Source organism: Fukomys damarensis, unplaced genomic scaffold (genome assembly GCF_012274545.1).
Source record: "Fukomys damarensis isolate Sample0158 unplaced genomic scaffold, DMR_v1.0_HiC HiC_scaffold_17, whole genome shotgun sequence".
In the NCBI taxonomy this organism is placed as follows: Eukaryota; Metazoa; Chordata; class Mammalia; order Rodentia; family Bathyergidae; genus Fukomys; species Fukomys damarensis.
This window is the reverse complement of record NW_022900929.1, coordinates 55606177-55633681: the sequence shown is the minus strand read 5'-3', so window position 1 is coordinate 55633681 and position 27505 is coordinate 55606177. Positions and strand designations below refer to the sequence as shown.

The 27505-nt window shown below is 36.5% G+C and overlaps 1 protein-coding gene across 8 annotated transcripts in view; it reads right to left on the bottom strand.

Moving 5' to 3' along the window:
• Positions 1 to 1189: 1189 nt before the first annotated feature.
• Akap6 (A-kinase anchoring protein 6) overlaps positions 1190 to 27505 on the bottom strand; it is a 577020-nt gene continuing 550704 nt past the window's right edge. For all 8 annotated transcript variants that reach the window (XM_033765130.1, XM_033765126.1, XM_033765127.1 and 5 more), the window contains 2 exons: positions 8479 to 11859; positions 1190 to 3447 (listed from right to left, as the gene is read on the bottom strand). In XM_033765130.1, coding sequence (XP_033621021.1) covers positions 8521 to 11859 — 3339 coding nt within the window. In that variant the 3' untranslated portion in view covers positions 1190 to 3447; positions 8479 to 8520. The remainder of the gene's footprint in view (positions 3448 to 8478; positions 11860 to 27505) is intronic.

Below are 27505 nucleotides of genomic sequence, written 5' to 3'. Positions count from 1 at the left end.
CTTTCAAGAGAAAAACTGTAAACCCTTTGGAGATGGATACCATGTTTTAGTTGCCTTTGTATATCTGATGCCAAACACAGGTCCTCATACAAGTAACCATTCAATGAATGCTGAATGACAAAGTGAATACAAGTAAATGAATATATGAATAAATGAATATGGACCCTGCTTTCTATGGATATAGGCTAAGTCTGGATTCAACATAAGGAAAAGATTCAAGATGACTCTAGCACTGGACTGGGTCACTGAAAGAAGTCATAAATTCTTACTTATTTATTTGTTTATTTATTGAAATTTACAATAATAGAATAAACATATATCTTGAATATATTTTTAGAGAAAACTTAGCACTTCAATGTCCACTTTTCTACATGTATTATGAAGACAGTTCCTCGGTTTGTAGGATTCTGTCTGTTAACGTTCAATCAAGTTGAAATGGATCTGAAAATCATGACACATGAAGGGCGGCTGGAGAAACAGTGGTGGGAAGAGAATAAGTAACTGGTCTCAGTTATCTTCAGGACTGCCATGAAAAATGGGAGGAAGAATACTCTGAGCTCCTCTGTAAGACCGAATGAGGATCAGTAAAAGTGGGTTAGGGGCACTGTGCAGCCTTTAGCAGCCAACGAAAGAACATTTTAACAGAGACACTCTCAGCAATGGAATAGTTCACCTCTTGCAGATAACAAAACACTGTCACGGGCAGAGTTGCAACTGTTTTTAAGGGTAACTGGGGCAGACACATCTACAGGACATGTGCAATTGAGGCTATTCCATCTCTGAAAAGGTATTGTTCACTAAGCCAAAAAGTCACTGGAAAAATCTGTTGTCATTACTAAGAATTAATAAATTCTTAATTAATAAATTAATTAATAAATACTTTCAACATGTCAAGGTCTTCTATGAGCATACAACAGATAAATAGAACATTGTGGTTAATTCATTCTTTGAATGTTTTACCAATCGATACAGGCGCGACATTAGTTACTATCCAAGAAAAATTTAGATTATCTTAGTATGTAAAATAATACCATATCTCAACAGCAGTCCAAAATACTCTTAGGTGTTTCAAAGACTCTAGGATTTATTTTTTCTCTACATGCCAGGTCACTGTTTCTGTGTACTCTATTATAATCTCAAACCTAGCTTATTTTCTATGGCTGCCTCCTAACTAGACAATTATTTCTAATCTCTTCCCCCTGTAATCCTCTGGAACACTCCAACTCGATGTCTGCTACAACCCTTTTGGAACAAATTGCTAACTATTCAAAAGCCTAGAATGAGTCACCCATTTAGAAATATTCATGGGAAAGATTAGAATGGGCATAAAACTAAAAATAGTTATTAAAAGGGTAGGACTTTAGGTAAGCAGTGTTTAAATGTTCTTGGTGGAGTGTCAATAAAGTTAATTATAAATAAAAGCAGGTGCAAAACAAAGACTCTACAAGGATCCCTTACTACCTAACGTACCACACACAAAAGTTCCAATTTAACTTTCTAAAAGAGCCTTCACTAAGTTCTCTCAATTGACCTTTTCTCTTACTACCTTTGCAATAAAGCTCTGCTAATACTTCACTGTCAAACTTTCTGCTCTCCCCTCTCACTCTTCTTCCTTGTCCCTCTTTCAGGGTTCTTATTTCCATTCTATTTGCTCTCTTCATCTCTACGACAACTACTGCATGCCGTCTGTGTGTTCACTCTATCCCTAATATAGGTACACCTCCTGGGGTAGGGCCTTTGTTCCTCACCATATTCCCTGAATCTGCAATAATGCTTTGCAAGTCAGATGTTAAAGAACTATCTGTTGAATAAATGATTGTCATTTCTGTGACTACACGAACCCCTAACATTCTTTCCCTTTTTGAAATCAGGTATAAATTGATGATATGTTGTGGGTGATTTTTTATTGCATTATATCTTTTTCTAGTCACTTTCATGTTTTAGTGTAGGTTTCTCAAGTTAAGATATATGTCATCCATGTTATTCAATACCTTTCAGCAAATTTTTATTGAATACCTACTATGGGTCAGGCACTTTAGTAGAAATTAAATACAGTTAAAAACTGTATTTAACAAGAGTCTGTGAAGCCCAAATGGAAGATTTCTCTGCTGATTTCTGTTACACAAAATAAATATACCTGAAATCTATGGTCTAAATAAAAATAATAGTAAAATTTCTGTACTTTCACACCATCTTTTTATCAAACCTGTTTAAAATAATTATTTAAAATAAATTAAGACATACAAGATATCCTGAAATCTAACAATAAACTATTAGTAAATGGAAATTAAAAATCTGGTATAACTTTGAACTGGTTTAGGAGAACTGGCCTTTCATCATTTATTGTTTCAAGATCTCTCTAGAGGCCAGAAAGATTTTGAAAATCATAAAGGTTTCTTAGTCTGTATTTTTGCGTATTTTGGAAGCTACTACATGTTATATTTTCCTAGATGTGACAATTTGGTAAAGACACAGGTAGAAGAGATCACTAATTTTCCTTTTCCCCCAATAGACTTTTTATTATGCCAATTTTAATTATCATGCACTCTAATGGATTTAAGGCTTATATGTTCCACATCACTAGACGTTACAAACATGAAAGCGTTTTATACTGTCATTATACATCAGTGTTTGTACTTGGTTATACATATATACAGAAATTATTCACACATCTTAACCTTGCTATTTCCTCCTTTCAAACCAACATAATTTTATGAAAGCAGCTTTTTAATAAATGGTATAAGAAATACAGCAAGGCACACTTTAAAAAAACAACTTTTCTCATTATCACCTCAAGAAGCATAAAAACCAAAAATGTTGTACATAATTTAATAGCAGAATGTAACCAGTTTATAATATACAACACTATTATAGTTGTTTCTTGAAGTGCTGCATAGATTATTATTAAAATTAAATAAACAGAATGGTGGTTTTGACAGTTATTTAATTTTGAACGAAGGGCCAGTGTTTCTTCTCTATGCTGCAATCAAATCAAATGTTGGCTTTTTAGGTAAACCTCTTTTAATAAACATGGGCATCATACCATAAAAATATCCAGATTGAAACATGAAATTGGTCAAGTACTGATCAGGGTATCATTCCAGACAGGTGTGTTTAATGGACCATTAACTGGATGAACAGAAGAACTTTAAAGAGCAGATGGGGAGGGAAGGAGGCAAACAGAAAAGTCTTGCTGGAGAGGGTCGGTAGAGGTAGCTTGGGACAGGAATCCATGGGAGAACAAGCAGCTTTGCTGAACCTCAAAGGTGATCACCTAAAGAGAACCAGTGCACACATTCAGATCACAAGGCTCCTGTGGACAAACCGCATTCGGAAGTCGATTCATCTTGGGAAAGTCAACATGACAAACAGCAGTGAGGATGTGACGAAACTGGAGACTAGCCCAGGGCAGGAGGACAAGCCAACCCTGAGTTGCAGTCAGATTATCTATAAAATACAAAAATATGACAAAAAAGTTTCAGAAATGTCTTTTTCATTTGCAAAACCAAGCCCTTTGAGGAACCTCTGAAGGCTGCCATTTTGGGACTAACTACTGATGTTCTGAAATAAAAGGATGCACAAAATATAAATAATTATTTCAATAGCCCAAGGTTCACATTACTTACAAAAAATATTTCAGCAGAGCTTGAAAATATATTTTTTTCTTTTTACAAAAGACAATATCAAAGAAAACAAGAAAAATCAGATTTGAACTTTTCTCTGGGTCATTTCTTTGGTGAGTGACTAGGTTGTAAATACTCCAGATGGCTTCAAATCTATGTAAAAATGTGAAACACCCAATGACAAGTGATTCGGGAAAGTATTAACAATGATACAAAGACTGAGAACCTGCTTCTCAGATTTCAGCCTTCTTTCAATGCTCTTATGTGTGATCTTGAATAACTCCACTACTAACACAGTGGTGAAATATTCATAATATGATAATCCTAAATGTCGCAGCCCCTTACCTAAAAAAGATATAATTAAGACTTCTGGCTCAAATACTAATGCATTTCACTTAAAGTACACATAGCATTGTGGAAACGAAACTGATTCCATTATTTTAGTACATCTTATGGCTGGTACAAATTTGTTTCAAACACAGTCTGTTCTGCCTATTTCTAAATAGCTAAATGCAACTGGCCAAATGTGAGGGTTATCTGAGTTCTAGGTTCAGGCAATACAGGAAGCAGTTACTTCATTTTTTCTCACCACCTCTCAAAGCAGGCTTTTGCTTGTCTGGGTTTAAACTATGTTCTGAAGTCTGATATCAGGTTGTTTTTTTTTATTGCCCATCTAGAGCTAAATTTTCTCATTCTCTCTGTCCTGCTTTATCATTTTTCTATAATCTAGCAAGTTATATAAGATCCAGAAAAACATTAACAGAAAAGGGCTTGGCTGGAGCCACAGAAAACTGGGGAGGAGAGATGAAGTTAACAGGAACAGCAGGAGACAGACAGGAACAGATGTACCAAAATGTGGTACAGTAAAATAATGCAGTAACTCAAGAAAGCACAGTACACATTGTTCAAATGCTAAAGACATGACTCATCTAAAATCTGGCCACTGAATAGGGAATCCTTAGGTGAGGCAAATCTGGTCTTACTAAAGTAAGCTGGCATTTAAATTCTCTCTAGATAATCAATTCTTTCACTGTGGCCTACTTGGAAACAGGCAAGCCAAACTGGCTGAGGCACAAATCTGGTGTGTGTGAGAGAAGGAGAGAAGGGGGAGGAGGAGATGGAGGGGGAGAGGCAGAGGGAGGAGGGAAGAGGGAGATTATGTCCAATAATATCTTGTCATTTACCATGGTGGGTCTAGTTATTCAGAAGTGCTGGGTAATTAAAAAACACATCTAGCATAATCTTGACTAAAGCGCTTCTCTAGTTAAATTTGATAAGATTATATCTGTATGGTCTAGTTAAAAAAGAACATACAATCCAAAAAGTAGTTTTCTGTTTTATTTTTGTTTCAGACAGGGTCTCACTTTGTAGCCCAGGCTGCCTCAAACTCTCAGGATTCTCTTACCTCAGTCTCCCAAGGGCTGGGATTACAGACGTGTGCCACCAAGCCCGGCTGAAAAGGTAGTTTCTTAGAATTGGTTGGGAAATATCACTCAGTGTCACCCATTTAATAGAAGAGTAATTTGTGCTGTATACATCAGAAATGTTTGCTCTTACAGATTTCTTGATTTGAAAAACTCAGCAGCAGCACTTTTAATAGTGTGTGTGTATATATTGGGGCATATATGAATACAAATAATTGCCTAAAATCTACAGGACACCAACACACACATTCATAGACCAATAAAGTAGGAAAGACATTGAAGCTAATGAGTTCTAAAGAAAATATATGCATTCCATATAATGCAGCTCTCCACCCTAAAAAAACAATCTCTTTTTCACACACACACACACACACACACACACACACACACACACACACACACCCCACACATTGGCTGCATGTGATGAGTTAAATTTTTATATCATAGGATTTATCTAGCTTGAAGTTTAGGGTTAAACCATTCATCAAAGATCAGAGGCTTATGATGAGGATTATGAAGAAATAACTGTCAGAATACAGCAAAAAGATTAGTGCAAAGTACATCTCTTAGGCAGATCCTAGGAGGCACTCCAGACATACATTATGTGCTTCCTCCAAATTAGGCAGAAAGGGCTGGATCTATCCAGCTACCTTGCCTTTGATGTGATTTGTTGCAAGTGACCTCTCTATTTTTACAGAAACATGACACATAAATGAAAATAGTGAAAAGCACAGCAGTGTGTCTGGAAATCAGTGCAAATGTATACTGTTAGATCGCGTTAAAGCTTCTCAAACAGTTTCAGCAGGCTTTTAATTAGAACACAGTAAATGAAAACCTTTTCAAAAAATTTTTGAAAACAATTCATTACTGTTATAGACTGTATTTTCTAATTTATATTTCTTCTGGATGGAATTATAATCATTTCATCATCATTTCCTGGGGGGAAAATCCAGAAAACTGAACTTGGTGAATTGTTTTTGTTTTGATAAAAAGAAAATTCCAACTGACGTTTTTCAAATGGGTTTAAAAAAGAGCTTTTTCTTTCACTTTTTCAAATCTTGCAATAAATATAACCTCCACAATACTCTTCTATATACATGAAATCTTATATTTACCAAATAACTTTACTATATATTCCTGAGTTAAATACTGAAAGGTTGGTTGCCACTGGCCCTGGCTGATTGTACTTTAACAATATGTGAACATTTACATTCAGGAATCCATTGCTAACAGCTAGAGGAAAATTCAGGCATCCAGATGTTTTGTCCACATGACACTGAAGGACCAAAACAAACAAAAAAAAAATCCTGAATAACACCACTAAATATGGCTATTTGAACATCTCCAGGCTGATAACAGGTCACTTGGGGGCGGTGTAAGTTCTGCAGAAGTAAAATCTGGTTGTTTCCTCTTTGCCCAAGATAGTGCCAGGTGTCACTGGGGTTCAACAAAATATTGCTGACTGGCTGATATTTTTACACCGTACCTGCTTGAAAATATGAGGACTGCACAGATACATCAGCACATTCACTTCTCTGGTGTCTGAAGATGGAGGAGCTCATTATTTACATTTCATTTCAATTCTATGTCTCCTCAAGGAGAGACAACACTTCCAGAGGATCAAAAAGGCAGAACGCATCTCAGAGGTTTCTCCAGTGCTGGAGCTTCTGGAGCTCTGAAGCCCAGCACAACTGGCGACTTCAGGGTCACACGATGCTATGCTCAGAGTGGTGTTGCTTTCATACTTTTATCCCCTTTCAGAAAGCAAAACAAAATCAGCCAGGCTCTACCAGTCTTTCTGTGGTGGTTGGCAGAGCCGGCCGTGCAATCGATTCTAATAGAACTTGTTTGGAAGCAGCTTATGGAATTGCAGTTACTCTCCCTTAATGGTCAGTTTCACTGCATACTGATGGAGAATGTGATTACAGGGTGGACGCCACTCACAGAAAATGCATTTATCTCTCTCTACTTTTGTTCTCACTTGCAGCCAATTGTAAACAGAGTCTAAAACATGGAAAATTAGTTGAGCTCTGTTAGTACATGGGATGCCTTTCTTCAATTTTGCATACTGAATTTATTTTTAGGGTATATATATGATATAGATTCCCCCTCACTCCCCATTTCTAACAGCTCTACATAGAATTACACATTTTAATGAGCTTAGGGCACAGGTGTTGCAGGAAAAAAAATAATGATGTTTGCCATTCATCTTTCAAATTAAATAATGTGTTTTTAAATAGTAACTTTTTTCATAATACATTATGGGAACAACATTTATCTGTCACATTTTAAAAGATGTATTTGTAATAAATGTAAATTACTTTTAGAAAATCAGTAATTAGGCTCATCAAAAAATAAACAATCTGCCACAAAAAAGATAATCTTTAGCATAGTTAAGTATAATAACTGTTATTTGAATAAGTTAACAAATTAGGGTAGATTGCTTCTGTAATTCATTTCCTATAGCACGAGTTTAGGTTACAGCATTAGGCTTCTGCAGTGGGGGGTGGAGATGGCATTAGGCACTTTATACTTTGGTGAAATACAACTCTCACATTTGAAAGCTCAAATTTTTTCTTTAAACTTGATTGAGAAAGCATATTCATCACTGGGACTTAGAAATGAGAAATAACAGAATCTTTGTGTCACTTTTAGAGATACATCATCATCTCAGAATTATCAATCAATAGCTGTCTTATTAAATATGAAGAGTGGAATGACTTCCTTAAAAATTTTGATGGAAATCAGCCTGTCACCTTCAGGCAAAATTCAAAAATTCTGTTTTTATCAAGACACCATTAACTTGTCACGTAATCTTTCTGCATTTCCTTTCTGTGCTTGTTCTCAATCTGTGTGTGGATAAATAAGAGCCTCTTCTTTAACATCAACTTTCCCCTCCTGTTTGAATTCTCAGCCATGGCCATGATTAGGAGCTGTGACAGCACAGCCTTCCACAGGGGAGGCAAATGTGATGATAGTTACACTAGACAGGAGCATAAAAGGAAGGTCCAAATCAGGAGATGCAGCCTTTCGCCTAATCACTGTTCATCTCCAGGCTTTGAAGGGAGTGGGCAGCTCTGCACAGGGAGCTGAAGTGGGGAGCAATGCTACTGTGCATGCATTCTGATCACAGGGTATAACTGCAATTTAGATATCTCTTTTTCCACTCTTACTGGAAGAATGTGAGGCTTTAAATTGTTTGACTACTTCCTCAAATTTTGTACTTAGCTTTCAAGAATGATGGGAAAGGATGTTACCAAAAAAATGTCATTTTTTCCAGTTTATTCTCTTTTGTTTCACAGATAGTTTCATTGTTGGAGTATTTCTTCTACCTAAATGTCTTATTTTGATAAATATCTGCCCTTTTCTTCTATGACAGTTTTGTTGATGAACGTCCCTATTTTTAAAAGGACTTACATGATTAGACGTACCTTTCAATGAGAGGATTTTCATGCTTGGAAGGGAGTTACATTCTACCTATGCATATTTCTATGTGGTTCTGCATGGAGGTCTAGATTTTCTTCACAGGTTAAAGATTTGGGGCTGGGATGCAATGCAGTTTTGTCTTTTGGCTGATTTGCCTTCAAGGAGAGGTCCTGAAACTTAGATTTGGCTGAAGCAGCATTGTGTTCTTCTGGCAATCCTGATTCACCCGGTTTTCCTGAACTCTCCTTTTCACTAGCTACCTTTGAAGGAATAAACTCTGAATTTTCTGCATAGCCCCTGGAAGTTTGGGGCAAATCATCTACTTCTTTTCTATTGTCAGCTCTTTCCTGAGGGGGAGGTCTTGAAAGAGCCGCCATGTCTGTATCAACTACCAGAGAAGTAGCAATGAACATAGCAGAGCTTGCTCGTAGTGGCACTGCAGCCTCACTGGGAACTGCAGAATCATCTGGAGAAGCACTAGGGGAACAGGGCTCCTCTGCATTTGGGTCTTCCTCAACACAGGCCTCAAAGAAACATTCAATGTCTTCTTTTTCATCTAAGCCAGAGTCAATCATGTCCAGTAGCAATGGAGTATTACTCTTCTCTTCAATGTAATTGGTGACCTCCCCACAATCACTGTCATGAGATGAAAGGGATAAGTAGGAATAAAAGTCTCCTTTTCTCAAATGGATGGGCCGGTGAGAATGTTCTAACACTTTCTCCTTGATTTGAGTTAATGAAGTGGGAGCAGCCACCTCCTTTTCAGGTTGAGATTTACTTTTTAGGGCTGTTGAAGCCATGTCAATGATTTCCTTAACAAAGTCATGAACAGAACAATCTTCAGCATGTTTTTGATGGAAAACATCTGGCTCACAGTTGCAACAAGAAGCTGTTTCCTCTGTCTCATTCTGTTCAAGTGCTGGGCAGTAAGCAGCAGAATTCCCATCCATACTTGTATCATTAGGAGATTTTGACACATCACAGTCTTGTCTGTTGTTAACTCTGGTTTCTAAAGCCAGTTCTGGGCAAGACATCTCAATAGGAGTGCACTCAGCTCTCTGATTTTCAAAAGGGTGGTGATTTGGACATTCCTTTGGAAAATGTCTTACATTTGGGAGACCAAATTCCTTTCCAGTGGTATCTGAATCATCCGAACCATCCATAGATGCCTTATGCTCACAGTGCTCACTTTCTGAAATCTTCCTACTTGAACTAAGATGCTCTAATGCCTTTGAAATTCCACTTAGCTTATCTTTTTGCCTTTCTGGAGTACTTTCAATATTGCCATTTTCCATATCTGCCACATGAGGATCTTTATTAACTTTGAAAATATTTTTCTTGTTTTCACTCTTTGTTCCAAACTCATGGGTATGGGACGAGGCCTTACTATTTCCATTATTTTCAGAGAGACATTTTAAGGAGTCATTTAGAAGGGTCTCAATGTGTAGAGTATCAGAGGGATTGGTCATCTCACTACCACTTACATCTTTATTGCCCTTTACTTCTTCACTGAGATTACACCGTTTCTTATCTCTTGTCAAGGAAAGTTTTGGCCTAATCCAGGTCTGCAATTCATTCTTAATATAGTCCAGTCCTGACATCAGGTTGCATTCTTCATAAATTTCATCATCTGTTGCGATACTGGAGTCTTCATCATCATCTTTGATGCACAGTTCTTCTTCAGTCAAGGTGAGCGTAGAGCTTGAGAGAAGGTCACTGTCATCTTCATCATCAGTGCAAGCAGAGGTACATGAGACATTAACAATCATGCTGACATTGACATCGCTTTCATCAGCCACAGAGTGATTAAGGCGCTTCCTAAAAGATGCATTTGATTCTGGGATCTTGTTCTTGTGTAACACAATATCCTCTGAGCAAAGAGAGAGTTCGTCACTGCTACTGAGTTCTGTGAGAGATGCTGCCGAGTCTTCATTGATAGAAGACGCTATGTCCAAAGACATTTGGCCAGTGAAGGACATCTTTTGGGAACTGCTTTGAAGAGTGATATCAGAAACACTTCGCTTTATCTTTTGCTCTGAGGGGCTCTGGATATTCTCCAAACGATTCAGGAGGTCTAATGTCCTTTTACTCAGTTCACCAACTGAGCCACTGCTTACACTTATGTCCCCAGAGCTGTGACAGCTAAAAAGATCTTCATTGCTTTTATAGGACGTCAACCAACTTTCTAAAGAAGTACTTCGCTGGAGGCTATCGCTGCCATTTTTAAAGATGCCCAATCCAAATAAGTCACCACCTGGAGAAAGGGACTCAATAGATGAACTACGAGATAAAAGGGAGAACTGTCTGGCATTCTGAATGCCAGTGAATGCCTTCTCCATATCGCCACTTTTATATGAGTTGTGATCCATTTCATGGGATGCACTGGCCAAAACCTTTTCATGGGGTGGTGCATCTGGTTGTAACTCTGAAGTCTGGTGTTTAGATTTGCAGGATTTTTTATCAAAATAAAGACCACGAAGAAGGGGATCATCCACATGTGCCTTTTCACTCTGTGACTGTTTCATTATCATTGGTAATTTGAGTTTTGAGCCTTGGAGGTACGAGTAATCATAAAATGTAAACACATCATGTTTTCCTTGTAATTCTTCTCCCAAACAATCAGGGGTATGTTTGGTAACACTGTTTAAATCTCCAACTTTTCCATTTACACAACCCACTGGTGAAATGGATGACTGAGAACTATTTGGAAGCTTAATGCATTCTTCTTTGTCTTTAATTTTTTGTTTTAACAAATTAACTGCATCTCCAACTTGTGAGTCCAGATGCTCAGTTTCAGGATTACTTGGGGACCCATCCAGCACACTGAGCAAGCATGTTTCAGAGTTGGTAGTCATTTCAGTATCTCCTTCACTGACAATTCCACTCTCACTGCCAGAATTCTGACTCATGTCTCCACTGTGGCATGGACAAGGCTTTACCAAATTGGAACCTCCTAAAATATCCGGCAAAGATTTGGTGGATGAAAATGAAGAGTCTTTACTGAGACTCTTAGTCAAAACATTGGGCTGTGTCATGCTAGTAAAGTTCATATTGTTTTTCAGAAAAGGTAGATGGTTGTCCTCATAGAGTTCAACATTGTGGAGGCTGTACACTTGGTAAATATGTGGACTGGAGGGTGCAGTGATATGTGAGGCATACAGAGATCCCCCAAGGTCACCTGCCCCCTCCTCATAACCTGGGTCCTCATAACTTGTCTCTTCACACTTCAATGGAGGCATTACAGGTTGGGGTTCTTGATCAAGTTCATTTGATTCCTCATTCAAACTAATTAACTTGTTACTTATATCTGTTTCATCCCATTCCAAGGCATCCTCACTCATCCCATTTAGGTCCATCAAACCAGGGTCAATCACATTCAAAGTCTCCTGTGAAAGAAAAGAGAAGAAATGGAGAATTAGGAAATGCAAGCAGGAAAATTTTATGCATTCAAAGTCTCTTAGAAGTTAGGAGCGAAAACTGCATGAGATGTGAAATTGAAAGACAGCAGAATTATTACTTTATCCCTCTATGGAATAACATCATAAAATTAATGAAATGGGATTTTCTATCAAGCCATTTATCACTGAAGGCAATAACGTAGATTAAAAGGTAATCTTATTAGTCAAATTTTAATTTATGGAATTAACCATTTCCAACTGATTCTTCTATATTTTAGGTCTTGGATTGGGTGGAAAAATTGCTAGGTAGATGAAAGTAAAAGAATGTAGACTATGATATCACTTTAGATATATATTCAGCATGCCTGGTGTGGTGGCACACACAAGTAATCCCAGCACTCAAGTAGGCTGAAGCAGGAGGATCACTGTGAGTCCAAGGCCAGTCTGAACTACATAATGAGACGTTGTCTCAAAAAACCAAAATCAAAACAAATAAATAAAAAAGATATATTGACCATCATACTATTTTAGCTACTGAATTTACAGTAGAATATTATCAGCAGCTATAACTCCCTCTTGCCTATATGTCTGGGTTCTCCATTTGAAGCAACCTTTGCCTAGGAATTTAGAATAGAGTTATAGTAACCATTTGAGCCATCTATGAGCCTGAGGCTTTTATCTATCCCCTCTTCTTCTTTCAGGGCTACTGTTTCTTCAGAACACGGACTTGCTTCTAATCAAAGTCCAAATGAGCAACATCAACTGGCTTCCTCACTTACATTTTGTCTAACCCTAAGTATTCCAGGGCAGTTACTTACGCATTCTTCAGTCTCTTACTTCCTCTATTTCTCTCTATGACAGAGCTTACATGTTGATCCTTGTTTGCTAGTCTCACTACTATCAGACCTGCTTCTATTTCTTAGGTTCCTCCCTCTTCATCTCCCCAACCAGTCCCAGAATAATAACTATCTGAAGAATTTCCTATTTTCCAAGGGTGCAGTAGCCCAGACTTCCTTTCAGTGTTCTTTACCTGCTTACTTGGAAAGCTTGCTCTTTCTTTGGACTTCTACCCCTACTAGGTGGAAGTTGACATGTTCTGTTACATGGTAGCTAGATCGGCTCCTGGACTCTGTCTGGATTCCCTCACCACCCTTGTTATCCATCTGTCTGGATTCAAGTTGGAGTCAAGAAAGACGATTCATTCTTTGTCTATGTTTCTCTCCATATCTATGTATCTATACCTATATCTATATCTATTCTGACAGGCTCACCTGCAGGCCATGACAAGTCCTGAAAGGCTCACTTGCAGACAGAAATCCAAACAGAACTTTGCAGCTTAGCTTATGCTCAAGCTTGTAACCCAGTGCATGAGCCTGGCTCTATGCTAGCAGACTGGTTGCAATGCTACCTTTGCTACTTACCAGTTGCATGACCTTGAGAAAGTTTCTTAACCTATTTAGAACTAGTCTCATCACTTGAAAAGTGGGGAAAGCCCTATCTTCCAAGATTATTGACTATTAAGTGACCTAATGATTGTGAAGTGCCAAGAAAGCAGTTAATGTTAGATAGCTATAGTTCAGATATTTTTTAAAAAATAGAGTCTAGGTAGCCCAGACTGGGTTTGAACTCATGGTAATGCTCCTGTATCAGTCTCCCATGGGCCAGGGACTTTCTGACAGGGTCCATTAAGAAACCATTCACTTCAGACTTTAAGTTTTCCCATATTAAAGAAGTGTTACCCTGCCCTTATTTTCTTCTTGCTTTAAATTAAATTTGGTCGCTATTTTCAATAAAATCCTCATTTCCTAATGGTTAAACCTCACCCATAATTTGTCCATACACTGGGGCAAGAAAGTGGGAAAGTTGAAGGACATTAGGGTATTTTTCTTTTAGGAAAAAAGAGAAAGACACGCATGTACAGAGAGATAAGTGATGGGGAGTTATTTGGCCAAATGCTCTCTGTGATGATAGCTCCACATAGATAACAATGGTCAAGCTAATTAAGCATTTATTTTTGTTGTTATTTTCCTAGACAGCTGCTTGGTATTTTCTTTTTTAAAAGCACAAATATTCTTGTTCTTGATAAAGTGACAGTCCCAATAGATATGAGTGAAACTGAAAGGATGCTGAGTAGTGAATAAGATTCCTATGGTAAGCCTGCTATTCCAGAAATAATTTTGGAGTAAATTAATCCATGTAAGGGTCTTTCATTTATAAACCGGCTTAATGGATATCAGAATTCTTTTCTAAATGAAGATACTATAAAAATAATTATACCAGAGAAACTATTTGGTATTTACACATGTGACTTATTTAGAAACCATTCACTTCAGACTTTAAGTTTTCCCATATTAAAGAAGTGTTACCCTGCCCTTATTTTCTTCTTGCTTTAAATTAAATTTGGTCGCTATTTTCAATAAAATCCTCATTTCCTAATGGTTAAACCTCACCCATAATTTGTCCATACACTGGGGCAAGAAAGTGGGAAAGTTGAAGGACATTAGGGTATTTTTCTTTTAGGAAAAAAGAGAAAGACACGCATGTACAGAGAGATAAGTGATGGGGAGTTATTTGGCCAAATGCTCTCTGTGATGATAGCTCCACATAGATAACAATGGTCAAGCTAATTAAGCATTTATTTTTGTTGTTATTTTCCTAGACAGCTGCTTGGTATTTTCTTTTTTAAAAGCACAAATATTCTTGTTCTTGATAAAGTGACAGTCCCAATAGATATGAGTGAAACTGAAAGGATGCTGAGTAGTGAATAAGATTCCTATGGTAAGCCTGCTATTCCAGAAATAATTTTGGAGTAAATTAATCCATGTAAGGGTCTTTCATTTATAAACCGGCTTAATGGATATCAGAATTCTTTTCTAAATGAAGATACTATAAAAATAATTATACCAGAGAAACTATTTGGTATTTACACATGTGTGACTTATTTATTTCACTTAGGAGTATATCCTCAATATGTATCCATTTTCCTAGGAGAAAATGAAAAAATGGAAATAAAATGTTTGTAAATGGGGAGGGGAAGAGCGGGTGAAGGGAGGGCAGGGACAAGGGGAAAAATGAGAACCAAGACCTGTCACAGAAAGGTACAAGATCCAAATAATGAATGTAACTGTACTGTATTGTATACCTAAAAGGTACCAATAAACTCAATGAAGAAAAAAATAATTACATACTCATATCTGCACAGATTAACTCAAGAAACAAATGAAATTAATGGGTGCTAGTTCATTTTATATTTTCATTACTTGCAACAGGTGATTTATGTTAATAGATACAGAGAAAAGTGACCAAAAATGGCTGGAGAAATGGTGATGATGATGATGATGATGAAAGAACAAAGACTGCCTAGGCCAAATTAGTATCATATGGCTTTAATGGAATGCATTTCCAGGATTTTCTTAAAGTTTTAGGTAAAATTATGGGTGTTGATAAGTAATATGAAGCACATCATTATCTAATGAGTGGAGATGAAAAATAATTGACATTCCATAGAAAAACAAAATAGTAGAGATCTGATATGGCTGCCTCTGATTTCTTTCATTTTCTTTAAAAAGTTGAGTTTCTTGAAAGACTTTTCCTAAAATATTTTAAAATGACTAGGATAAACTGAATGTTCCAGTCAAATTTCTGGTGCTTAGAATGCGCAAAACCATTAAGTCGACTTGCAATTTTTATTCTCCCTGTATATTCTAGATCCAGGAGTTTAATGAACAGTACCACATACAAAAACTTGGGAGTAGAGGTTTATCTGTATAAAGGCAGTATAAAACAAAACAAAAAACAAAAATGAAACAAAACATAAAATATATAAATACCATTAATTGTAACTAAATAAAAATATGCTCTTTTGTTCTGCCGCCTGCCTCCCAAGCACAAAGACCTGAGTTCAATCCCCGGTACCAAAAAAGAGGGGGAAAAAAATTCTCTTTTACCAGAGGGTGAAAATTAGAACACATGGAGATCTGAAGGGGTAATGGGGAGACCGGACAACATAATAGATCAGGCTAGGCAAATACACTTAAATTCCAAAATTCATATGTTTACTCTGCTTTTTTTGATGTAGTATGTTTTCTAACCCCTGTTCCAAACATATAACTAAAGTGCCTCAGCATATGAAGTATAACTGTTTTCCATAATTAGGCTTAAGTAGAAATTTTATAAAAATAATGACAATAGCAACAATAATCATGAAGAATTTAGTCTCAGGAAACAAAAAGATAACTTTTAAAAGAATTCTGAGTTTGTAATATTCTCCCTCTTGTAAAGCAGAGAATGATTCAGAGTTAGCAAGAAAAATATAGAAAGAAGTAGAAATATGACAAAAATATACACCAATTGTCAGCCATTTGCAGACTGGAGAGTAGAAGCTAAAACAGATCAGGGTTGAAAACCTAAATACTTCTTTCTCATGTTAACAGTGATCCTGAACAAGTTATTTAACTGCTGTAAGGCTCACTTTCTGCATCTGAGTATTTAGGATAATCTCAGCCCATTATGTCTACCTTTTAGACTATGGGAGCTTTAAGTAAGAACATATATGTGAGGTCCTACAGAAGGGCCTGCTACACAGGAGGAGGTACATACGATGACTGGTAGCTGTCAGTGCGCATTCCCTCATTGAAATAAGGGGAAGATAGCCTAGCTGAATGCTAAATAATTCCAATAGTGTTTGCATCCAGACGGGTGGTTGTGGACTCTTCTCTTTAGTGCAGCCACATGCATGCCATTCAGTAAAATACACATTGATTAGACCCTTTATTGCCACTGTGCTACGAATGGAGTGGTGCATTTCTTTGCATGTCCTAGTTAGGTTTATCTCAAAGGAATAACCAAATGAGAAAGACAGCTGCCAGGCCCCCAGCAAGGACCTTAGCTCAAGGAATTTCTATTTCCTCAAAATATTTTTTTTAAAAGGCAGGTCCATTTCCTGTGAAATCCTATCATGACTGATACATTACAGCAATCAAATTCTTCTCACTACCTATCAGACTGACAATAATGTTAAAGTAACTTGGCTCAACTCAGAAAATGCTATGAAAGTCTATCTCACATTAATGATCAAAACTGTTCTAGTGAATGATCTTTTTCAATAGCAAAACTGATCAGAAACTCAAAACAGACAAGTAAAATCCAAAGTCATTTCACAAATCTCACTAAAATGAGCACTGACTTAGACATATTTCCTAGTCTTGACTATATATATAATTCTGAAATCACTGAAAGTAAAAAAATCCATTAGATGTTTTTCTCAAGTACGTTTAATAATGGAAAGACGTGCCTTTGTCCTCAACAAGGACTGAGGGAAACAGGGAGTCTAGTAATGTGAAGCAGGGATTTTCCTTCCCTATGTAAACTTGAGAGCAAGAGCTCTTCTTGTCCTTTCTCCACTACAGTCCTAGCACCTAAAACAGTGCCTCATGTAGATTCTCAAAGTTTTTGTACTGAGCAAATTAACAAAAAAAGAGACGTGCCTGAGGTCTCATGAGTTGTTGAGGGAGCTGGTAAAGGGCCTGAGGTTAAACCCTGCTGTGGCAATGCCAGCTTCAGAATCTGACTTTCAAGCTGGTGCCACCTCTCAGTTATAGAAATTAATAGCCTCAAGTACAAACACAGTGAAAGAAGTCAGACATAAAAATTCATATACAGTTATTTCTTGGTGTCCTTGCAGGATTTGTTCCAGGATCTCCCCTATGATACCAAAAATCCATGAATGATCAAGTTTCTTATACAAAATAGGGTAATATTTTCCTACAATTATGCATATCTTCCAGAATATTTCATTTTATTTTTATTCTTTACTTTTTTTTTGGTTCCAGGTATTGAATTCGGGACCCTGCACTTGTGAGGCAGGCAGCAGAACTGCTGAGCTAAATCCCAGCCCTCATTTTAAATTATCTCTGTACTGCTTACAATTCCTGATACAATTTAAATATGATGTAAACAGTTGGTATACTGAATAGGAAATAATGACAAGAAAAAACTGTACATGCTTAGTACAGATGTAAATTTTAAAAATATTGTTGATGCACAGTTGGTAGTATCTGGAGATGTGGGTGCTATAGATGTAAATGCTGATTATATTGTATGATTCCATTTATAGCCAGAATATAGGTATTCTGAAATAGGCCCCTTCATAAACAGCCAGAATGAGTAAATCCATGGAGACAGAATGAAGATTGGTGGTTGCCAGGAGCTCTGAGGAGGAGGAACGGGAAATAACTGCTTAATAGCTATGGGATTTCCTTTTGGGGTGATGAAAATGTTTTGGAAGTAGAGATGGTTGTTGCATAATACTGTGAATGCACTAAATGCCACTGAATTGGTCAGAGAGACGGGGAAACAAGTACTGGACTGGGAGTTTCAGAGAATAGCCTGGAGGAGTCCAGTTTCCATGGAAAATTAACAATTGGAAACATAGCCCTACCAGGGCTATTTGCCACCTTTCTTGTCCTCTAGCATCAGTCTTGGAAGGTGTAAAAAAGTGAAGAAAGCATGGAGGTCATACAATACTGTATTCAGAAAACTCTATAACTGTTTGAACACTTCCTTCCCCAATCGCAGACACAGCAGCCCATTCTGACTCTTTAAGAACAACAACAAAAAATCCTATTTAATATCTTTGATTCTGTTGTGAAAAATAGATTGTCAAAAACATGAATGCTATATAAGTAGAGAGATATGAAGCTTCAGGAAGAATTTGTCAGAAGCAAGCAGAATAGACAAAATACAAACACATTTTTTTTTCCTTCCCTTTATTCCTGTAACTTCAATTTCACTGTAGGATCTGACCCTGAAGAAGTACTGTTGTAACTAAGAAACTGTAGTATAATAAGAAATATATTTCATCTTTGTTCCAGGTTCCTGGCACAGAGCTTCTAAAATCCTTGGGATTTTCTGAATGATAGGAGTCCTTTTTATTATTTAAAACAATAGATCTTTTTTATCACACTTCAGTATATGTTTGTAAGGTAATTTAGGTAGGGCCACTAGATAGCCTCAGGCTGGGGCTGGTCACCATGAAAATCAAATGATTAGTGGGGTAGAGTTTTCACCTTCCCCTGAAGTTCTCTGGGAAGGGTCAGGTTGCATTTGAGAGTCAAGGTCTAAGGGTATGTTGGTGTGCACCTGTATTGCCAACTGTATGAGAGGCCAGGTCAGAAGGATCAAAACAGAAGCCCAGCCTGGGCAACTAGTGACTTAGCAAGTCCCTCTCTCAAAATAGAAAAAATTTAAAAAGACTAAGGCTTAATGGCAAGGCTCTGGTTCTGTCAAAGACAAAACAAAACACCTTTAAAAAATTAGCTTGGCATAAGCTGAACACAGTGACAACACCTATAATGCCAGCACTCAGGAAACTGAAACGGGAGGATTGCCATGAGTTCAAGGCTACCCTGGGCTATAAAAAGAATTCCGGGTCAGACTGGTCTACATAATGAGATCCTGTTTCCAAAGCAAATCAAACAAACAAAGCAAAACAAAATAAAATTCTTTAAAGAATTAAATTTGATGAGCTTCTACATTGTTAAAGATATGCAAGTGCTACAAAGGTGGTGTACTTGGACAGGCATGGAAGCTTCAACTCCACCCTCCTGAAATGGCTTTTATCTGGCTATCCCTGAGTTGCTATCTTTTTATGATAAACTGGTAAATATAAGTAATACATTTCCTGGAGTTTTGCATGCCATTCTAGCAAAGTATTGAGCCCAAAAGGGAGTTGTGAGGATTTAAGGTCTGGCAGGCAGAGTAGAGCTGTAAGATTGGCATCTGAAGTGGGGGCAGCCTTGTGAACCCTCTATCTTGTGGGATCTGAGACTAAGTCCAGGAGGATAGAGTGAGAACTGGATTAAATAGTAGGACACCCAACAGGTGTGGAGGGAGTAGAGAGTTGCTTGATGTGGAAAAATCCTACACATTTGCTATAAAGATGTGTATAGTTCTTTTTAGAGAGAAACAATATATTTGTGCCAATAAGAAAAATTAGATATTTCATACTTTCTAAATAATTCTTAAATGTAGCAAGTATAGCTTTGGTAATATTAAATGTAGCTGATATAAATGAATGCATTGCATTCATGTTGTGTTTAAGTCTTATATAAGTCAGTATTCATATATTTTTTATTGTTTGTTTATTGAGATAAGAGTTTGGCTGTGTTGCCCAGGCTGGCCTTGGCTCAAGCCCAGGAGTTCCTCCTGCCTAAGCCTCCTACTGTAGCTGGAACCACAGGCTTGTGATAGCACACCCAGGTTGCATTATTAACATTTGTTAAATAACCACTGTAGGAATAGTTACTTTCCCACCCAACTCTGAATCTTTTACTATAAATAAGAAGAAAATTAATCTATTTCCACTGGCAAATCAATGGCTGCTTTATATGCAAACAACTGACATTTTTATTATATACTAGACAGACTGTACAGGCATAGTTTACTTGTCTCCTCTCATTTACTATTCTGTGTTTTCTTCGAATTTTCCTTTAGAGTTTTAAGAAAGTTATCCAAATTTAGAGTTATTTAAAAAGTGAACCTTTAGAAATAATTAGGGGGCCAGGGATTTAGCTCAGTGGCCCCACATCTATCTGGAAAGTGCAAAGTCCTGATTCGATTCCTGGTACCAAAAAAGAAAAAATTAGGAAGAGGTTTTTAGGATTGTTTGTTTGAATCAGGTTCTTTCTATGTAATCCAGGCTGACCTTGAATTTACCATGTAGCCCAGAATCGCCTCAAACTTGTGGTAATCCTGCCTCAGTTGGGATCACAGGCTGGTTTAGGAAGAAATTTTTAAACTAAAGGAATTTATCTTTCTGATCTCTTCAGTATTATGCAGAACCAAACAAATAAAAGGAAGCTAAAAAAAATAGCCTTAAAGAAGTGATAAAAAGCATTGATGAAATAGTGTTGTTTTCTTCACTGGACCACATTTTAAATCTGTTTGGATGACAATGACAGACCATGTGCGAGTCACATGTGATTTTTCCCTTATGATAACACCTGGCTTTATTTTCTGGCATTGTTCTAACTGGTGTTTGCCTTTGGACTGTCAGGTGGAGAGAGGACATTTGAGTTTTGTGTTCCTGGATATAATTTTTGTCTCATTTTTGCCTTAGGGCAAAGTATACTCTTTTCCCCCCTTTATGATAATGATGCTACAATAAAAAAAAAATCTTGCAAATTTAAAAACCTATAAAATGTATTGGTAGTAAAGAAGAGATGAATGGTCATGAAATGAGATCTTCTAACACATTGTTTTTTTTTTTTTTCTGTAAGACAGAAACTTTCACACTGATTCTTAAGAACACAACGTTCTTGGCATGACCCTCAGGTAGCTAAGGTACAAGGAGAGTTTGGCCAACAGGCTGAGATCTGTCTGAAAAGCCACATATTAGATAATAGAGTTCACCCATGTTCAAGATTCCTGCCTTTACAAAGTGGTTTTTCCTAATCTACAGTTTCACTTTTCATGTTTCAAGGTCCACTGTGGTCTGAAAATATTAGATGGAAAGTTCCAGAAACAAACAATTCATAGGACTTCAATTTTACACTTTTCAGAATAGCCTAATGAAATCTCCCACTCTGCCCCATCCTATTTCCTGTTTGGGACACAAATCAGCCAGTTGTCCAGAGTATCCACTCTGTAAAGGCTGCCCTGCCTGTATGTAAATCACAGAGTAGACATATCAGTTATGAAATCTCTGTTGTGATATGTCAGGTTTGTGTTGAAGTAACCCTTAATTTACTTATTAATAACACTACGACACAAAAGTAGTTGTACTAGCAATTTAGATTTGTCTAAGAGAAGCCATCAAGAGCTTTTGTTAAGTAACAAAGTGAAATTTCTCAATTTAACAAGAAAAAAAATGTATGCTAACAATGTTAAGGATCTACTGTAAGAACAAATCTTGTATCCATGAAATTGTGATGAATGAAAATGTAATTTTGGCTAGTTTTGCTTTCAACCCCCTCAATACAAAAGTTAGGGGTTACTGTGTGCAGTGAATACTCAGTTAAATGGAAAAAGACTTCGTATTTATGTGTATATAGGAGAAACATAGACTACACAGGATTGGGTACTGTTTGTGGTTTCAGGCATCCACTGGGGGTCTGGGAACATATTCCAAGAAGATAAGAGGGGAGAGACTACTTTATTCATTGAGAGAATTTTATGTCTATTCATTTTCAAGAAGGGTAAAATAGGGAGCCAACGTCGTGTCATTACTGTTTTTAATTGTTCCTCTCAGATTTACAGGGTGTGGTTTTCATTTTTAAAAATTCTATGACTATTATTACAACTCATCATTAAGAGAAAATAATGATAATATATTGGCCCCCTTGGTTTAGTATACTAAGAATGACCCAAAATGGACACATTGTCTTAGTCTCTCTTCTAACTAACCTGTGTATGTCAACTAAACTTGCTTGTTTATCATCTGATTAACTCAAAGTTTATGCTTAAAAGACAGGTCAACTATGATTCATTTTCTTGAGATGCATTACCATTGTTTCTACACATGATTTTATTTCATTTAAATTATATCACTGCTTCAATAGCCTCTCATAAAGATTAAGTGCTTTTCGGCTTAAAGCTGCACTGAAAAGTTTCAGAATTTCGGGGACATCTCCCTTAAACTATCACTGTTTCCTCCGCAAAAATGACTGAAGAGTTTACAAGTTACAATTGATGCTGGAAAGCTTGCTTGAAATTTCAGGATGAATTTTCCTAGAAGGTAATAAATTTTTTTGAAGTAGGTTTCCAAGAGATTTTATACTTCTGATTCCTATTCTAAAACCCTTAGACATGCTAGAAACCTCAGATCCCTGAGGCTTTTCTTTTTTGAGATCTCAAGGGAAAAATACTAAGAATCCTGAAATCCCATTAAATTTAAAAACTCATCTTGACTGGAATAGTAGCTGTGGTTGTGGGCTCTCACGGAGGCTCTTGAGAATTTTAAATGTCAGGACCTTAATTCAAACTGTAACCCAAATCATAGATTTCCAAATCAAAGAAATGTAAATTTTAACCTAGAGAAACATTATCTCAAAATGTGAATTCATTTTGTAAATTATTTTAAAAAAACAATGTTAAGGGTTTAAGGTTACTTTAATACCCTAAAATTCTCCTGAAGTATAAAAATTAGCCAAAGCTGGGTGTAGTGGTACATGCCTATAATCCCAGCACTCTGGGAAGGTGATGCAGAAAGATGAAATTTCAAGGAATTTAGCAACTTAGTGAGACCTCATCACAATATAAAATTTTTCAAAAAGGGATGAGATGTAGCTCAGTGAGAAGACCTGAGCTCAATTCAGAATACTGAAAGAAAAAAAAAATGATTATAAACCCTAAATTCTGGATAACAAGTCCTACATCTATTAAGCAAGAAAACATACTGAGTTGAGTTTCTTTGTTTGTTTGTTTGCAATACTGGGAGTTGAAACAAGGGCCCTTGCACTAAGCTACATCTCCAACAGTTTTTAATTTTTTATTTTGAGATAGGGTCTCTCTAAATTGCCCAGGCTGGGCTGCAATCCTCCTGTCTCAGCCTCTCAGCGAACTGGGATTATAGGCATGTACAAGAATACACTGAATTTAAGAATACAAAGAGGCAAGACACTAAGCAGCCAGTAGAGTTAATTACCTGGCCAGAGCCTGCTGAATTTACTACTTGCACTCGACAAGGGTAGCATTTGTAACTTATATCTGCTTTGCTTGCATTCAGTACAGTATAGAACATCTTGTACTACACAAAGCTTGGTTGGTTGTTTTTCTCACTTAATAAATAGAAAGTAATCAGAGAGATGTAATGCCAGATGACCTCTTCCTCTACCAAATCAACAGTATTTTTCAAAGGCCTTCTAAGCAAGACATTCCGGCAAATGTTTTTGCTGCTAGTAGGTAGCACAGAGAGCATTTGGATAAACAGTGATTCCTTCCATTTACCTGCAGATAGGTCCCATAATTAAGCTGACAAAGGCTTTATTTTTTCCTCCAAAATTAAAGCCCCCTAAACCAAATTAATCATTTTTCTTCATTATTTAGTAAAGTGATACATTTGCTATGACTCCATAAACTTTAGGAACTCATTTATTATGTTGCCTGATCAGACTTTTCATTTATTTACACAGTATACCCATAAAACCCAGCTTTCATTAGCACTGGGGAGGAATAGTCCCGCTCCCTTCACCAGGGAAGGTGAAACTCGAAAAGATAATTAACCATGAAACAATAAGGAGGCTTGCTGGGTAAGCAGTAGTGTGAAAACAGTTACTCCTCACAAAAGAGGGGAAATTAGCTTGCTGGATAAAAAAGGAAGTGTCAGATTGAAGACTGAAAGGCCTGCCAACAGAAGTAGATAGCTCTATGCATCATTAATGAAATTTTTTAACACTTAAACGCCACAGCTGTCCACATTTAAATGCATGTAAATGCCATGTGTTTCCAGAGATTAATATGCATGTTAAAATATTTCTTTCCTCTTTAAACTTCTAGATCTTGTCTCTGTCTGTTTCATTTCACCTACTTTTTTTTCCCCAAGAATAAAAACGCACAGCTTTCTCAGCATTGTCCTCATTTCCAAAGCCCACGTACACCATGCATCCTGGAGATGGGCAGCATGCTCATTATATTTTAACAAACACATTATTTTACATTCATAATACCCATATTTTAGTAAACAGAAAGTTTGTTTTGATTTTGCTGCTTCACAGAGTGAAGACTTATGATGTGCGTTTCCTTTCAAAACTTCCTCCTGGAGCATTTAGTGCTCCCTCAAGCAGCCCCATTTTGGCAGAAATTCAGTTCTGAGCAGTGCCAAAAGAAATAGAATAAACAAACACTGCTCCATGCAGCTGGTGAGATAATTTACATATTACTGCACACCAAACATGAAGACCTGAATATGGATTAGAGCTACAGTGATGACACAAATGTCATATAGATAAAGAGAAACAAAATCCAACACATCATTGTTTATTTTACCATTGCTCCTGTATGAGCACAGACAGAAAAAAATTGGTGGAATTTCTTTTTGAAAATTGGACTCCCTTCTGTATTGAGTGAGTTCTTTCAGACTATAATCCAAGAAAAGAAGGAGCAAAAACCATGGTTATTTTGAATTTCCCAATAATCTCTAATTTTTTCCTTGCGCATTGAAACAATTTCAATGTGCATTAATTTGGATGATATAGGTTGCTGATCTTACAGGAATAAGTTTTAAAGTATAAAGATACCTATATTCCTTTACAGCCCTCTTTTCACCATTGGTCATTTCAGTTAAATACTGAACTCTTTAACTGAGAATGAGGCCTTTGGTTAAAGGGGTTTATAGGTCCTTAAACCTCTCTCTGGAAACATTGTTTAGTAGGCAGGACTTGCTTAGAGTCCTCAGCTAACATGTCTTCTCTCATTCCTGCACCTGCAGATTGTTGCAAATCAGTTGACTTCTCCTAACCTCAGCTAGACACACAGGTATCCTAAGGAAGAAAATAATTCTCTCAGGTTATGTTTTGCTACAACTCCTTTCTAACCCTGTCTTTGAATTATGACACAAAAGTCACATATGAAAAGCTAAGAAAGTTATGACAAAAATGATGATGGTGATGGGATGACGAATAAAGAGACTGTGACATATTGTAGCATCCACAAAATTAAAAATACTTTATCCTTCATTAGACAAAGCTGATTTTTCTTTAAATGCAAAGTTGCTCTTGAATGGGATTATTTTAGGTGCTTCTAGCCGTTTAATCATCAGGAGTGATTCTCTTGACTATTCTTGCTTAAGTGTAAAACATAAAGAGAGAAATTAGGGCCACGTGGGTGAATCTAATTAGTTAAATATCATTAACATTTAATAGTTAAGAAATATTCTTTAAAATTTAGGAAAAAATCATTTGAGAAAGGTCTAGGGAGCTAGATTTATTTCTCAGGGTGAAAAAATGGCTACATATTTTTTACAGTATTTTAAAAGTTGCTCTGTCTAGGACAATGAAAAGTTCACTATTTCCACAAACCAAAACCCAAGAAATGGAATTATACTGCAACAAACAAAAACAACAACAGGTAACATTTACAAGAAGGATTTGTTATTAAAGGGAAATCAAACATTCTCATGAAAATATGTGAAAACCCTAAGACTTAAAAAAAGGAGAAGTATAAATGAGGATCAAAATGTATAATGGAAAATGTGAAATAGGAAGAAAAGGTCCAAAGGGGAAGACAAAGGGAACTGGTAGGGCTAGGGGAAAGGAATGATGGAAAAGGGATAAAAAATATAAGAAAAGGAAAAAAATGGAAATAAAGCCTTCATAAATAAGGAGGGGTGGAGAGGTTGAAGGGAGGGTGGGGGAATAGGGCAAAAATAAGAACCAAGATATATCATGTAAAGGTACAAATTCCCAATGATGAATGTCATCATATTGTACACCTAAAATGTACCAATAGAGTTAATAAATTTAAAAAATACAGGTTAAAAATAAAGAGACAATGAGTTCAGCACAATCCTATACATCACTTACAAACTAAACTTCTTAAAATAAATCATTTCATGGCATTATTTTCCTCATAAAACCAAACAAAACAAAATCATGCACCTCTCTCCATATGAAACTTTTGGTAGATAATTTTTCTTCTAAATTATTCTGATGGAGCTACTAGTTTAGTAAGATATTCCACACTCTGGTCACATGAAATGAATGAAATCAATTAATAAAACTCCCCTGAAATTAACCTTCAGTATATAACTGCCTCATGAGTACTCCCTGTTCCCTGTGTCACAATACTTTTGTTCATACTAGGCACTCAATACAGCTTTTTGAATGGATGAATGAGTGAATAAGAGAAGTTTTTACTAATCCTATCCAAATCTCTCCAAATTCAACTGTAAGAACCTATGAAGATTTCTTTGTTACTCATCTCATGGAGGTCTCTCCCTCTCACTTGATTCTTACATTATAGACAGAAACCATATAATTTAGCATTTATAGTCATTTATTCATTCAACAAATCTTTGTTAAGTACTTAATATTTAGTAATGCCCAAGCACTGAAGAGATATAAAGGTGAATCAAGCATACTTTCATCTCTCAAGTATTTGAAGTTTTGTATTTAACCTCATAATTGGTGTTGCCATTTTTACCCTAAACATAGTTTGGAGTAATCATTGTCTCATCTACATCAATACTATTTTACTACAACCAAGTATAGCTTTCAAATTCCATGAGAGTAAAATCATGTCCTGTATTACTTCTCTGCAGGCAAATCCTAGAACAATGATGAGCAAATAGCAATTGCTCAGGGTTTTTTTTTTGTTTTTTGTTTTTGTAATTATCTGCCTATAGGTTCAGTTCCTCTTAATCCATAACCCAATGGAATCACACAAAAAGCTATCTGCTCAAATAGATTAAATATTCAGAATTCAATACATACTTGCATAATCACCCTTGATGATGTTATGGCCATGGGAAGAATATTTAATCTATGTTAAAATAGCTTTAGTTTTTCAGATCTTGGGCCTATGGACTTACCTTACTATTTTATACTGCTACTTTCTTCTGTGCAAAATTACCTTTTGCGTTTTTATATTTTAATTTTAACCATGCATGACTAAACATAGCTTTTCTTTGACATTCAGT